The sequence below is a fragment of the Nipponia nippon genome, unplaced genomic scaffold (assembly GCF_047370975.1).
Source record: "Nipponia nippon isolate SJK-2023a ecotype South Korea unplaced genomic scaffold, ASM4737097v1 scaffold_40, whole genome shotgun sequence".
Taxonomy (NCBI): Eukaryota; Metazoa; Chordata; class Aves; order Pelecaniformes; family Threskiornithidae; genus Nipponia; species Nipponia nippon.
Genome location: NW_028262359.1, coordinates 1105281 through 1119259, shown reverse-complemented (window position 1 = coordinate 1119259; position 13979 = coordinate 1105281). Strand labels below are relative to the sequence as shown.

Genomic DNA, 13979 nt, shown 5'->3' with positions numbered 1-13979 from the left:
TTGGCTTGCTGGCAAAAAGCAAACCTGCCCTGCTTTCTGAGCAGCAATACTGTGACCTCGATCCGTGGCTGTGTTCGTTGATTTGGGAGTGAGCTGTAGCTCTCCCTGGCTTGGGGACATCACCACCAGGAGGTTTCCTGGGGCCAAGCCAGCGTGGTCCTGCCTGCACTGGAGGGAACGGGTCCTGCAGGCTGCAGGATGCCAGCGGTTGGGTTGGGGCAGCAACCAGCAGCTGCACCCCGCTTGCCCCTGTGCTTCTGCAGCAGCACGGTGCCCTTCGCCTCTCTGGTGTGGTAGCATTGGGGTAACTCCAGCACCAGCGAGCTTGGACCCAGCACCCATGCTGGTGTCCAGCCCCTTGCATGGATATTGCAGAAAACAGACCTCCAGAGGAGCAAGTTTGGGCTACTAAGAGGGGCAGTCTTCATATTTCAAGCCAAACCCCTTTGTCCCTGTGTCCCATGTACCATTGAGGGGAATGTTAAAGCTCCTGTAGCCAGACACCCCCCCCCCAAAAATCCTCACTAGCAGCGACCAGGCTCCTAAGGCTTGGAAAGGCTTGGAAACACGATGCTGCCCTACGCCACGTCCGCTGTGCCATGGGCATCCAGCTGATGGAGGAAGTCTGGACAACAAGCTCCGTCTGTCCTCCCTTTCCTCTTTGTTTTGCTCCGGACAGCACATGACTGTGGCACAGTCCAGATTTTAATGCTAGGATGCTTTTCTCTACCTTGAGGTTTGCATCTTACGTTGGGCAGTTCATAAAGCAGCCTGGCCACAGACTCTCCTCAAGGCAAAAAGCAGGTTTGTGAGCAAAATCCTGGGGGGTTTGAAGGGCAATGCAGCCCCGCGGGCAAAAATAAGAAATGTTGCAAGCGTTCGCCTGGAAATCACAAACTGAACCTGTCATGAGGCAGCAGGACCTTCCTAACTGGAAGGTTACAAGCCTTTGGGGCTGTTCGCTCGCTGCATGGGAGTTTGGTTTTGCTTTTGTATTTTGTTTTGGGTTTTGTTCCCCATCATTAATTTTCTGTTTTCGCGAGTAGAGACTGGGAGTCAAAGTGCCAAAATTCAGTGCGACATCGAGAGTTCCTTCTTGCAGTAGTTACAGCCTGGAGAGGCAGAGTGAGCAGGATCTGCCCCCAAATGCACCGATCTTGGGTGATTTCTCCAGCTTCCAGGGAGGAGCACTGGGAAAAGGCTGGACCATGAGCATCTCGCATCTTTCATCTCCTATCTCCCTCCCTTCTCTGTCTGATCTCCTCTGTCTGTCCCTGGCGTGGCACCATCAGCTCCATGCCACTGGGGGAAATGTCTATGGAAAAAAAACAGCCCAAGACCCCACTTGAATGGAGGCTCCAGAAAAAAACACCATCTTCGGCACTTCTGTAATAGAAGCAAATATCCAATTGGTTCATGCAATCTCTCTCTGCGGGGAGCCAGAAAAAGCTCAGCACAGAGGAAAGTTGAGTAAAAAGCGGTGGAAAATGGAGTTTCCCATCACTGGTCCAAGTTTTCCTCCATCTCAGAGGCTGTCCGGGTGTGGATGTGGGGTGTGGAGGAGTGGGGCTCGGGTACAGCAGCTCAGCTGAATTCCCGCCCGGGTGGCACCAGCGTCCTTGAGGAACAGGCTTGGGGCAATGTTTCTCCACAACCTCTGCTGTTGGGATTCAGGCCCCCTCCTGCTCTGCTTTCTCCTGGCACCAATTTCGAAGATGTGCAATGCTTATTAGTATGCTGTGCTTTGCATTGGCTTTTATCACCGCTGGAGCAGATGGCTGGGCTTGGACCACTGCCCTCCGCTTGCAGAAAGGCCGGTTAACGTGATGGTAGTTGCGAGGACAGGTACAGGCTGTGGGAAATATCCGCCTTCAAGGCTCCAAGTGGGAAGAGGGGATGGGCAGCGGCAGGCAGCTGCCTGTAAGGCAGCATTGCCCTATGTGGCTGTGGCACCAAGGGCCCTTGGTAGACAGGGTCACTGGAAAGGTTCCCAGTGGTGTACCTGTGTGATGCTCTCCTGATGTTGCTCATGGAGGTAGGATGTGGCTGGCAGGGAGCCACACCGCAAGGACGGTTCCTCTGCCTGTCCTCAGGGCACAGAGGTGGCAGGTGGTAGCACCCCTGCACATACCCCTTGTCCTACTGTGGGCTGCAGTGTCCTGGTGCATTAGGGCTTGCTTGGGCAGTTTGCAGGAGCTGCAAGGTGTGGTTTGAGAGGAGAGGAACCCACCTTGTTCCTGGAGCAGAAATCCCCCAGCCCATGCAGCTGCAGCGTGGGGACCTTGCTCCTGGGGGTCTCGGGGCCCTGCTGGCCTTTCCACAGCTCCCTGTCCCAGTGGGAGCACATCGCTGTGATCCACATGGGCAAGAAATTAGTTGTCTTGGGAGCCAGCTCACCAGTCAGGCAGGCTCCCAAGCAGCCTGAGACATTTCATGGGTTGCTTGTTCCTCCCCAAACCATCCAGCTCCCCCTGGAGCCCATGGGCTGTGCAGTATGCCCTGGAAAGCAGCTCTGGTTTTAGCTGGGCTACAGAGGAGAGCCTCTTTCTTCATCCCCACAGGCATGGGAAGCAGCTTTGGTCACTGCCTTTCTCACTGAGATACCCTACCAGCAACATCCAGGGATGATGGAGCAACTCCAGGCTTCAGCACGCATGTGGTGGAGCCAAGAGCTCTGCAAGCCTTCAGCTACCTTCAGGGGCATGTCTTCAACCAAAGCAGCTGGGAAATTTTTTGAAGGCCATCCCTCCACCTTCTGTCCATCTCTCCTAGACCACAAGGGCAGGAGAGTCTGTGCAGCCGCCCAGGGGTCTGGCAGTGCTTCCTGGGCTGGCAGAGGCACAGCGATGGAGGGGCTCTGCCATGGGGGGCTCCTTCCTTCAGGGCATCCTCTCACTCGGGCTCTCTGCTTCGTTACTGGAAAGGGAGGAGGTGGAGGGAGGAAAGTTGCAGTCTGCAAGAGCCGTGAGTGAATTAATTTCAGCTGGCCCCAGTCATCCCCATGGCGCTTGTGGTCCAGGGGGGCAGTGCTAATCGCCCTGTTGACAGTGGGGGTTTAAATTAGATTTAAGCAGGCTTTTCAAGCAGCAGGGGCTCTGGCCCTGCAGGTAAAGCTTTCTGATAGCACTTACTAAGGAGATGATAAAGCCCCTCTTCTCTCTCCTCTTAAGCAGCAAAGTGGAGTTCAGTGCAAACGGCGCATTGTGAGACCAGGAGGTTGGAGGGCTCTTAGCAAGTGTACAGCATTAAGCAATAACTATTTTTTCCTTTCCCTCGCCTTGCTGCCAGGGCAGGTCTGAAGGGAGGAGACGGCACTTGGTGCTTTTGGGCACCCAAGCACTGCTCCCAGGGCTGCCCCTGCTGCCCACAGGGCTGCCCACGAGTGGAGCAATCCCTGCAGGAAACGGGACTGGGGGATGTCCTGCCCACTGTGGTGCTTCACTGCTTGTCCCAGCAGCACGTGCTGCCCTCCAGGAGGGCTGGCATCTTGCTGGAGGCACCCCAGGTCCCTGGGTCTGGGGAAAGCTGTGGCAGGATCTCTGCTAGCAAAAGGCTGGGCTGAGCAATGGAGGGTGGCTTTGGTAAGGGTGTTTGTGTGGGGCTGGGGCCCAGGAGGTGTTTGCTGGAAGTGTCTCCAGCACAGGTGCACCTTAATGGCTACAGTCAGCGTCTGCTACAGGCGTAGCATCACACCTTGGGGACAGGCAGATCATGACCTCTCCTGCAGGATAGGTGTGCTGCAGTGTCTATGGTCAGCATCTGCAGTACAGGTGTATGGTACCATCTACAGTCAGCATCCGCAGTACAGGTGTACTTAGTGTCTACAGTTGGCATCTGCAGTACAGGTGTACTGTAGTGTTTGCAGTCAGTGTGTGCAGGACAGGCGTACCATAACGTCTACAGTTGGTGTCTGCAGTACAGGCGTACCAGAGCATTTGCAGGAGGTGTCTGCAGTACAGGCATACTGTAGCAGCTACAGTCAGTGTCTGCAGTACAGGTGTACCATGGCACCTACAGCTGATGTCTGCAGTAGAGTTTGTACCATAGCATCTACAGTCGCTGTCTGCCGTACAGGCACACTGTAATGTCTACAGCTGGTGCCTGCAGTACAGGCGCTGCAGAGCTCCTTTGGAAGGCTCTGGGCAAGGCTGCAGAGGGGTCACACAAGGAGAAAATGACTTAATGAAACTTTTTTCTCCCCCGGGTCACCACTTCAGAGCCAGGCCCTGTAACAGCATCCAGTGGGGATTTGCCCAACAGAACACTTTGTCATGGAAACACTAGGTTTTGAAAGTACCCTTTTTTTTTTTTGCAGGAACCCCCACTTCCAGAATGGGATTTTACTTATTTATCGTGGCTGGAAGGGGGCTGTAGGGGGTGAGAGTTGTGGGGGGAGGCTGGGGTGCAGCCTGCATCCCTCACTAGCTGGGGACAGCCCTGCCCTGGAGCTGCTGCCATTTCCAGCTGGCTGTCACCAGTTAATACCCCATTGCCAGCGAGCATCCCCATGGCTTTGGGGATCCTTCTAAGGGGGAGCTGGAAAGGATCCATCTCTATGCCTGCTCAGAAGAGGACACTGGGACTATTGAGCAGACGATGGCATCCTATTTTTTGCCTGGATACACGATCCTCTTTGCTCTTGCTGCCCACCTCAGGACTGTCCTCACCCCATCATACCACAGCAGGTAATGTCACATCGCTATGCCCCTTCAATCCTGCTTGCAGGAGCAGCTTCTGGGTTTGTCTTCATAGGTCTGGACACAACCCCCTTCCACATAGCCTGATCCAGCTCAGGGAAAGCACAACTGGAAACGCATTTGGTTTAGACCAAGAAATGTGGGAGGGGACCACATTCATGCCTACGTTGAGTTGTCTTCTGCTAAAAGTGACCATGACTGATGTCCTCATTACCCTTGGTGCAGAGGACAAGGCAGGAACGGATCAAGCTGGTCTCTCCCAAAACAAGAAGCTGGGGATAGTGAGGAAGGCTGCCAGAGGCGGCTCCAGCTCCAGAACTGCTGGGCCACCACATCTCATGTGCCCCCTCACCTCCCTCTGCTCCTGCCTGGGCTCCTCTTTCCTCTCCACTGCCAAGAAATTATTCACTACAGGGTCAAAAGCAAATACTCTCCAACCTCTTTTTCCGCAGAAGATTGAGTTTCCCACTGCTGGGTTTGCTGTGTAATAAATGCAGTTCCCCACTGTCACCTTTCAACTGGTCCCTCCCGGAGCAGGGACACAGCCTGGGGAGCTGCATGCCCGGTGAGCTGCTGCTCGCTGGCCCGTGTGCCCGTGTGCCGGGGTGCGGGATTTTGCTAGAGAAACTGCTAAATGAGCAAATACAGCAAATGGAAATTTGCATTAGAAGCATCTGCAGAAATTGCAAAGGTTTTGTTATGTGCTTGGAAAAGAAAAATCAACATGGCTTTGGGCAAAACAGGCAAACAAAGCAAATACTGCATGGGAAATTGCGATTCAAGTGAGAAAAAGTTGGTTTTCTGGCTAGATTTTTCGCACTGAAATAGCTCCGGCTCCTGCCTGGCGGCAGGGCTCATCTCCAAGAAGTAATGAGGTTTTGCAGGGCGAAAGCAGTGGAGCGGTGAGGTCTCTGTGCCAGCCCTGGGAGCCTCTGGCTGTGTCATGGCCATGCCACAGAGTCCCCAGGGACCTTGGCTGGGTCCCTCTTCACTCTTTTTCCACCTGTAGCCAAACAGCATCGTGCTCAAGACTATCAGTGCTTTGGGACAGGAATCATCCCTTGCCATGTAACTCTGGTGTCTGTCTCCACACAGGTCTGGCCTCTGGTGAGGCTGCCAGGCACATGGACAGGAGCAGCAGCAATTATTTTAATGACTGATAAGACGAGGAGCAGCAGGGGAGAGTGAGTGGCTTTGCTCCCTGGCGGGACCAAGACGTAGAGCGTGATGGTTGGCAATGATATTTGCACTGGCACAAGTCAAAACGAAGGCTACAGCGAGCAGATCTCGCGCTTTTCAAAGAGCAGGCTGATTGCCGGGGGGCTGGAGGGGCTCCTGTCCTGCATCCCATCTTGCCACTGTCCCCAGAGATGGGATGGCTGCGCTACCTGGGGGTGCCTGGACTGCAGTGCACAGTAAGGGGCTCCGGCTCTGGTGCAGTTCCTTACCTGCTTCAATTCCTGGTGCCACCCACCAACTTTCAGGGCTGTAGGGAGGCAATATTCAGTGGGAAGTGAATTTGGGATTGGTAGGGAGAGTTGGCTCCTGGTTTGCAGGCAGCTCCAAGCTGCTTGGTGCCCCACATGCCAGCATTGCCCAGGGATGTGGCATTGCCTCCTGCCTCGGGTCCCAGCCATCACCCGCTCCCCAAGGTGCCGCTTGCGATGGCAGCTAGCACACAGGTGGGGTGGCAGCAGGCGAGCCACACTGCGAGCACGGTGGAGACACATGGAGGAGGCAGAGCGGGGAGCCGGCATGGGGAAAAAGAGGAGCAGGAGAGAAGCAGCAGAGTGAATGAGAATGATGTTGTAATTAGCACTTAGCGCTTCTCGCCCAGAGCTTTCAAAGGAAGGTCACCTTCGTTATCTCTGTTTTACAGGCGGGGAAACTGAGGCACGGGGGAGGCAGTGAGAGCAATTTGCTCAAGGTGACCCAGGAGGGCTGGGGCTGGGCTGGGAGCAGGATCTGGGGCTGGCGTGTCCGTGTTCTGCCACCACAGCCATGCCAGGGCCGGTTCTTGCTGCCAGCCCTCGCTGCCCAAACCCAGCGCTGCAAATTCAGCAGCAAGGTCATGGGTCCCTTCTCTGCCTGTCTCCCAGCTCCCCATTCTCAGGGTCCCTGTCCTTCCAGCATCCCTGCCCATGAGAGGCATTTGAGACCAGGCTGCACCCCAAAATCTGCTCATGGCACCCCTCCCAGCCATGCTTGCCTTCCCCTCCAGCCCTGCAACGGCTCATGTCCTGCTGCGAACCCAAGGCCATCTGGGCTCCTGCAACGGCCGTGTTGGGTAATGGAATATGTTCTGATGTTTTTTTTTCTCTGGCTAGTACAGCTCCCCCTTCATTTAGGTTTAAATGGACGCCATCTGGCTAACGAGCCCATACTCATGTTCTAGATTAAAAGGCAATCCTCCGCGCGTTACCGATACAGCGCTGGAGATTAGAGAGGTTTAAACAGTTTTGAAGGTGTAATTTGCTTTTCACGCATGGTGCTATTTACCTCCTGGCGGGTGGGCCAGCATCCCCATCATACCATCCCCAGCAGCTCCCTCCTGGCTCTGGTCTCCTCCACCAGCCCCAGCGGCAAGAGGAGGAGAGCTCAGGTGTCACCAAGCCTGGCAGGGCTGCGCAGGGCATCCTTGTGGTTGTTGCTGCCATTTGTCCACTCCTGGGGAGGCTTGTTGGTGCAAGGAGTATATTCCCTGCTTGCCCCTAAAGCCCAGCATGTCTCCACCCGCCTGCCTTCTTAGCTGTCCCCCCTCTGTACCTCCCTGCACCCCAGCATCCTCCGGGACATGGCACGGGATGGAGCAGCCTCTGCCCCTCTCCCTGCCCAGAGAAATGGGGGCTGACTGTGGCCCATCAGGCTATCAATGGCAGGCAGCTGGGGCAGCTTGCAGCACCCGTCGGTCACTGCAAAGACACCGATGAGGATTATGCTGTCCTTGGCATGCCCAGAAATGCTGCTGCTGTTGCATCAGGCTGGCGGACAGCATGGTGCTCGGTGCTAATGCCAGAAGGCTCCACACCAGAGCAGCAGCAGCAGCTACCTGTGCTGGGATTGGCATTTTGCACATCCTAAGCACTGGCTGCAGCTGTGAAGTGCCTGTGTATGCTCCCATCTCTTCAAAAAACCTCTGGAATCCGCTTGCAGGCAGTGTCTGTTCCTAGGGTGATGCTGCAGCTGCCAAGGACAGCCCAGCACCAGGGTTTGACTTTCTTAAGGGAAAGGTTGAAAATGAGATGAGGAGAACGCAGCATTTATGCAAGATGTATCATCGCCTCCAGGCACCTGGTTGTGCTGGTAGCTCCCATGGAAAGTGCCACAGGCCATTGAACAATGGAGCGTGCACCGGCAAAAAGCCTCATTTTGCAGTGAGTTCCCCTGTGGCTGAGCTGAAGTCTCACTTCATGGCCATCTCCTTGCAGTCCCATCGCTGCCCAGGAGGGACCAGCTCTCAGCACACCGTGTGCGAGGTCTCCTGGGGGCAAACCCTGACTGCTCCTGCCTGTGTTTACTTCCACAGATGGCTAACCCTGTCCCGTCAGCCTGCTGCGTGGTGCTCGCCGCGGTGGTGGTGGTGTACGCCCAGAGACACAGCCAACAGGGTGAGTCTCTTCACACCTCTCCCACCTTGGGGTCCCAAAAAATGTGAATGACACTCCTCCAGCCTCTGTCCAGGGGCAAGCTGGGTGCGCTCTCCAGGCTTGGCTGATACTACGTTTCTGGATGTTATTGCTGTTCTCCGCTCCGTGACACGTCCCCTCCTGCCCACCGCTGCAGGATTTGGGCATCCTGCATCCCCACAATGCCTACTGGTGCCCCTCGCCCTGCCCACACCCCCGCATGTCCCAGGGTGCTACTACAGCCAGGGCACCACTTCCCAGCCCTTCTCCCCAACTTTTCTGCATGCTGCCTTGTGCAACCCACTCATGAAGGGATGCGTGGGTGGAAAGAAGTGGCAGCCTGACCGCCCCAAGCCCCGGCACCCTACCCCATCACCATGATGGGTGCCTCATCCTGCTCTGACCTCCTTGGAGTGACTTTGCCCCCATTGCCACCACCCATCTGTGCCCACCACTAGCTCCTGCCTCTCCAGGTTAGCAGAGGATTTGGGGCTTACCTTAGCAATGACTTTAGAGAGACGAAATTTTAGGGACACTGGTGATCCTGGGTCCAGGTAGGAGCAAGAGGGTTATGAGGCAGTGGGTTGCGTCCCGCTGTGGGGTCACCTGTGGCAGCCCTGCAAAAATGGGACAAAATGGGGGACCTCCAAAACTCACTGGATCCCTGGCAGTCAGCCTGGCTGTTGTTGCTTTCGGTGGATTATAGAGAATTTTGCTGATTAACTCCGATAAGGACATCTGTTCATTCGTGGGTTCTGTGGGATCGAGGAACACAGCCAGAGCACCCCACTGAGCTCCCCTAAATCCAGCTGGGTGAGTTTACATTGCTGGAACTGACAGCCTTGCTTGCTTGGACACAAAGAAGATGGGGTTCAGTGGCACATCCCCGTTGTGTGGGATCAGCCGTTCTCCAGACACAGAGGGAACTTGCTGGATGGTGTTGCAGGAGCGTTCCCAGCACCTTCCCAGGGTGCCTGCTCGAAGCATTTGTGTGCTGAGCTGTGCTGCTTGTGGTGGTGTGATGCTTTCCGCAGAGAAGCAACGCTGCTTGGTCCTGCTGTGCTTGCAGGACTGCTGCCTGGGAAGCCTTGAAGGACCCTGTGTCAAGGCTGCCAGAGCATCCCTTGGATGCACTGTGCTGCTTCCCTCCGTGCTGTGGGCATGGCAGCCCAGACCTGTTGCACAGGGAGATGCACAAAACACAGAAGTGCCAGATACTTCAGGGTTATACACACTTGAAAAGTGTTGTCTAGACAGAGAAACAAATGCTGCTCACCACCAGCGCTGGCCAGGGCCATGTATTTCGTTGCTGGCAGCAGTGTGCTGGCACAGAGGGCACAGCCCTGGGCAAGGCCCCTGGCCAGGTGAGCTGCAACGACAGTCACCTGCTGCTCTGTGATCCAGCAGGATTCAAGGATTTGGCAGCATAGCTTCCCCATCCCTGTGTCTCTCCTCCTTCCCTTGCCTGGCTGTATCCAGGAGGGAGATGTCTGGGGCACCAGCTTGAAAGCAGAGCTGCTGAGACCTGAGTGCATCAACAAGCACCTGGAGGGGATGTGCGGAGTGAGGCAGGGCTCTCCCTACCTGCAGGAGCCAGAGGGGCTGCTCGGCACTGGGGGCACAGGCTTTGGAGCAGCAGGTCTCCTGCCCACCCCATTGTGTCCAGTTTGGAGAGGCTGCACACATGCAGGTGAAGTCGGGGAGCATGTGCCCTGCATTAGAGACCTGAGGGGCGTTGCTCCATCCCTCCCACCCAGAGCTCACCCCCTGCCCCACTACAGCCTCCCCTCGCCAGCCAGGCACTTGGGCTGGGAAAGCACAGCGGGAATGGGGTGGGAGGATGGATTAATCCCACTGGTGGCAGGGACTGGGTGGAGTGGGGGGAAGACGCTGGCATAGAGTCCATTTATCATGCACTTGAGGCACGCTTGACTTTAATAGCTCATGAAGCACTTTAAGAGATGCATTAGCACTGAATACTTGAGTGAGGAGGATGTGACAAGCTGTTAAGTGAGCACGAGCAGGGTGCAGCAAGGCTGGCCACCCGCTCCTGGCTCTCACGTGGACCCTGGTGATTACTGGAGCGTCCTGCAAAGTGCCACATGAATTAATAAAAGCAGCGTCGGACTCAGAGGAGGTGAGGCTGCTCATGCGTTAACCCCTCTGCTGCTCATCTTTGGTCCTTCTCCTTGGAGCTGGCAGAGCAAAGGGTGCATTTGTCCAGGATGGGGGAGCCCAGGATGCTCCCCGAGATTGGGGGTGGGGGTGGAGGGGCTCAGACGTCAGCAGATTTGGGTACCCTCCCTCCCTCCAGTCGCAGAGCTCCCTTGCTTCACATCCGTGGCATGTTGCTAAAATTGCACTTGCACCACCCCGCTGGGCACTGGCGCTTCCAGCTACCCATGGGGGTGGGTACTGTGCGGAGCCATCGCTCAGGGCAGCACCAGGGGGATGCTCAGAGGGTGTCACTAATCTGCTGGCTCGGGCAGGGGGTTTTGAGTGTCCTCCTGCAGCAAAAGAGGGTGTTAGTGAGGGGTTCTCCCCTCACATAGTCCCTTGGGTCACCCCGACCGGAGATGGGGCGGAGTGCCTGGCTGCGGGCGGGGGATGCCGCTCCGCAGGAGAAACATCCCTGATTTCCCGGGTGGTGTCTTCACCCCCAGAATAGCTCAAGCCATCAAACGGGGATTGCTCCCAGCCCACCTTCACGACAGGGTCTTTGGCTCCGGTGTTGATGCCATTTTGGGGCAGCCAGCTTGAACCGTGGGTGCCGCTGGAGCTGCCAGGAGCTGCACAGTGCGCTCACAGCTAATCCTATTGCTGCTAAACCGATCACCCTGCGCTGCTCAGCCCCTCATGCTGGGTGCCTCTGATGGCATGCTCAGCATGGGTGGGATCGCTGCCGCTCGCTGCTGCTGCATTGAACGCACACCCTTCCCCAGCACGGCCAGGGCAGCCGGCGCAGGATCGTTTTGAACAGCCCACCTCAGTGCTCTTGAATTTAGCAGAGGAAAAGGCGATGCACTGGGTATAATTGGAAGCGGGGAAAAAAGAGAAGAGGCTTGCAGGGATTAGCTGCCAGAATAGGTTGGTGTAGGGTGGTGTTTGGTCCTCCTGCCAGTCTCGCTGAGCAAGTGGTCCAGGGATGTCCCCCCGCGGCATGGGTAAGCACTAAAAGTAAACCAGCTTCAGATGGGGCTGCTGGATGGGCGGCAGCCTGCCTTCAGTGACGGGCATTGCCCCTGGCGGCCACGGGGCTGTCCCATCTGCAGAGCTCCCAGCCAGCACAGAGGTGTGGACAGGAGCTGCAAGAAGAAATGGGAGGGGACAGAGGAGGCAGAACTGGCTGAAGACCATGGAGAAGAGCCCGGTGCCCTCCCTGTTATTGTGGGTAGCTCAGTTTTCCTTCCTGTGTTTCCTTCTCCAGGCAGTGGTTGCTGCCGATTTATTTCAGAGGAGAGGAAGGTGATGGGGAAAGCTCAGCAGAGCACAGAAGCGATGCTGCCTGCTGTGACACTTGCACTTTTGGTTGGCCAGGGCCCCTGTTGTCTCAGAGTAGCACTGGCGGAGGTCCCTGCCATGCAGAGACCCTCTCCCTAGCAGCGCTTGGGCACCCTCAAAGGAAAGGGAGAGGCCACAGCACGAGTCCTGGGGCTTTGCCAAAGCTCCTTAGGTGGGAGGTGTGTACATGGTGGAGGTGCCTAACCGCATGTCAGGACATAAAGTGTACATGCATGGGTGATTTCAGCTCTTTCTATTCATTGCCATGACTGCCTGTGGCTGGACTTAGCTGTTCCCAGTAGACTCAAGGGCTAAAGCAGTCCCGGGAAGGGGGAGCTCTGCTTCTCCAGGCTCCTGCCACGACCAAAGCATCTTCCCCATCCGTCAGCTCTGCCAGAGTTACGTCCACATCTGTCCCAGATTGAGATTTCTCTGCTTTTAAAAGAGGAGTAATTCTGCTTTATTGATCCTCACCTTGCTGAATTAACTCATGTTTAAACAATAATTATGTTTTCACCCAGGAGAGGAGACAAAGAGATGAACGTCTCTGGAAATGAATGCGTTTCAGATGCCACATGCCGGGGTTAATTTATTGATGGCTGCAGAGGCTGCTATCTCCTCTCTTTCTCACCAGCAACAAGCAATTAGCCCCCATCATTCCTTAACCGAGGAAAAGAAAGAGAGATTTTGTTTCATTACTTTCCCTTCTCTCTTGCTCTCTTAAGCCCTGGCGCTAATCTTTTGCAATCGGTTCCGCTGCAAAGCCTCCCGGGAGCTCTGGTTTGCATGCACCTCGTTAGAAATGCTGCCCACATTTCAGCTAAGACAAAGCCTGGGCCAGTAAACAGCCTTCAAAATGCACAGCAAAGCCATGCAAATTGGCTTTTTGAAGAGAAACCAACTGTAGATATGTCCTCTCTAACCTCCCCGCATTGTCCAACCTTCTCCGTGTGGCATTTGTTGGCTGATGGGGATGCCACCAGCTCCTTCTGGACACTGCTTCCTCCCACATCAATCAGCCCATGCAACTCCCCAGGGCATCTGCCTGCCACGATTAAACTAGTTTCTTTGCTTTTGGGGGTGTTCTCTGGGTTTTCTGTGTAGGAGATTTGTGTTTGTAGATTCACGCAGGAACGTGTGGTTTGTTTGTAGACATCTGAGTTGGTTTTGGTTGTTTTGCAAATGCTGTTCAGTTAACGTGCCTGGATTCAAGTGGTGTGATGGGCTACCTGGGTCTCAAGGCTTGGTCTTGGGCACATGGGTGCACAGGGGAGATGTGCATCCAACCTAGTTTCTCCAAATATACATACAGAAGGTCTTGTGTCTCCTCTCCTGTCTTCTCCTCTCTTCTCTCCTCACTATTGGAGTGCCTTTCGGTCATGCATTAAGCGACATGACTAACATCTGTCATGTGTTGTTTGTTTTTCCACCCGCTCCCCAGGGCGAGATGCATGTGCAACAGAGTGTTTGGGAATTTTTTTAATTGGCACTCGCTGTTTACACTGGGGAAGGCAAGGTCAAAGGGACCGCGTGTGTGTGCCGAGCGGCCGGCCGGGAGGCTGGAGACAGTGCGTGCTTCCCGCAGAGGCTCGTCCCCCGCTCAGGCTGGGGGCAGCACAGGAGAAAGCTCTGTCTCCTCATTATATAGCACCTTCCCACCTCCCCTGACACCTTCTTGCGTCTTGGGCCAAGTTTTGCTCTCGGCACAGCACGCTGGCACTTCATCTCCGGGTGGCTCCTGCCAAGGCCTTATCGGCGTTGTCCTCCTCAAGATGCAGCCCTGCTTTCTGCAAGTCTGACCTACATTCCTCCACTGGAGATAAATGGACTTGTGTTTGGCTGCATAAAACACATGCTCTTGCCGAGGGAAGGCTACTATATTAACTGCGCCAGAGCTCTGCATGCGATGGACTCATCCTTTCCATTATATACATCAGCCTTTGTGTCACTGGCAAACTTTGCCAGCAACAGTTTTATGTTGCCTTCAAGATAATTGATAAGGCAAGTGATTAGCAATGGGCCAAGAACAGATCCCTGTGGGGCCACACTGGGAACACCCTCCTGCAATGATGATTCCCCATTAACAATTAATTCCCCATTAGCAATTACATTTTTTAATCCTTCCTGTTATAACACTGGATGCTCTCATTATCCA

At 55.2% G+C, this 13979-nt stretch overlaps 1 protein-coding gene across 3 annotated transcripts in view; it reads left to right on the top strand.

Moving 5' to 3' along the window:
- The window catches only part of CNTFR (ciliary neurotrophic factor receptor), a 211173-nt gene that overhangs the window by 114856 nt on the left and 82338 nt on the right, over positions 1-13979 (top strand). For all 3 annotated transcript variants that reach the window (XM_087777690.1, XM_087777692.1, XM_087777691.1), the window contains exon 3: positions 8224-8305. In XM_087777690.1, the coding sequence (XP_087633816.1) occupies positions 8224-8305 (82 nt within the window). The remainder of the gene's footprint in view (positions 1-8223; positions 8306-13979) is intronic.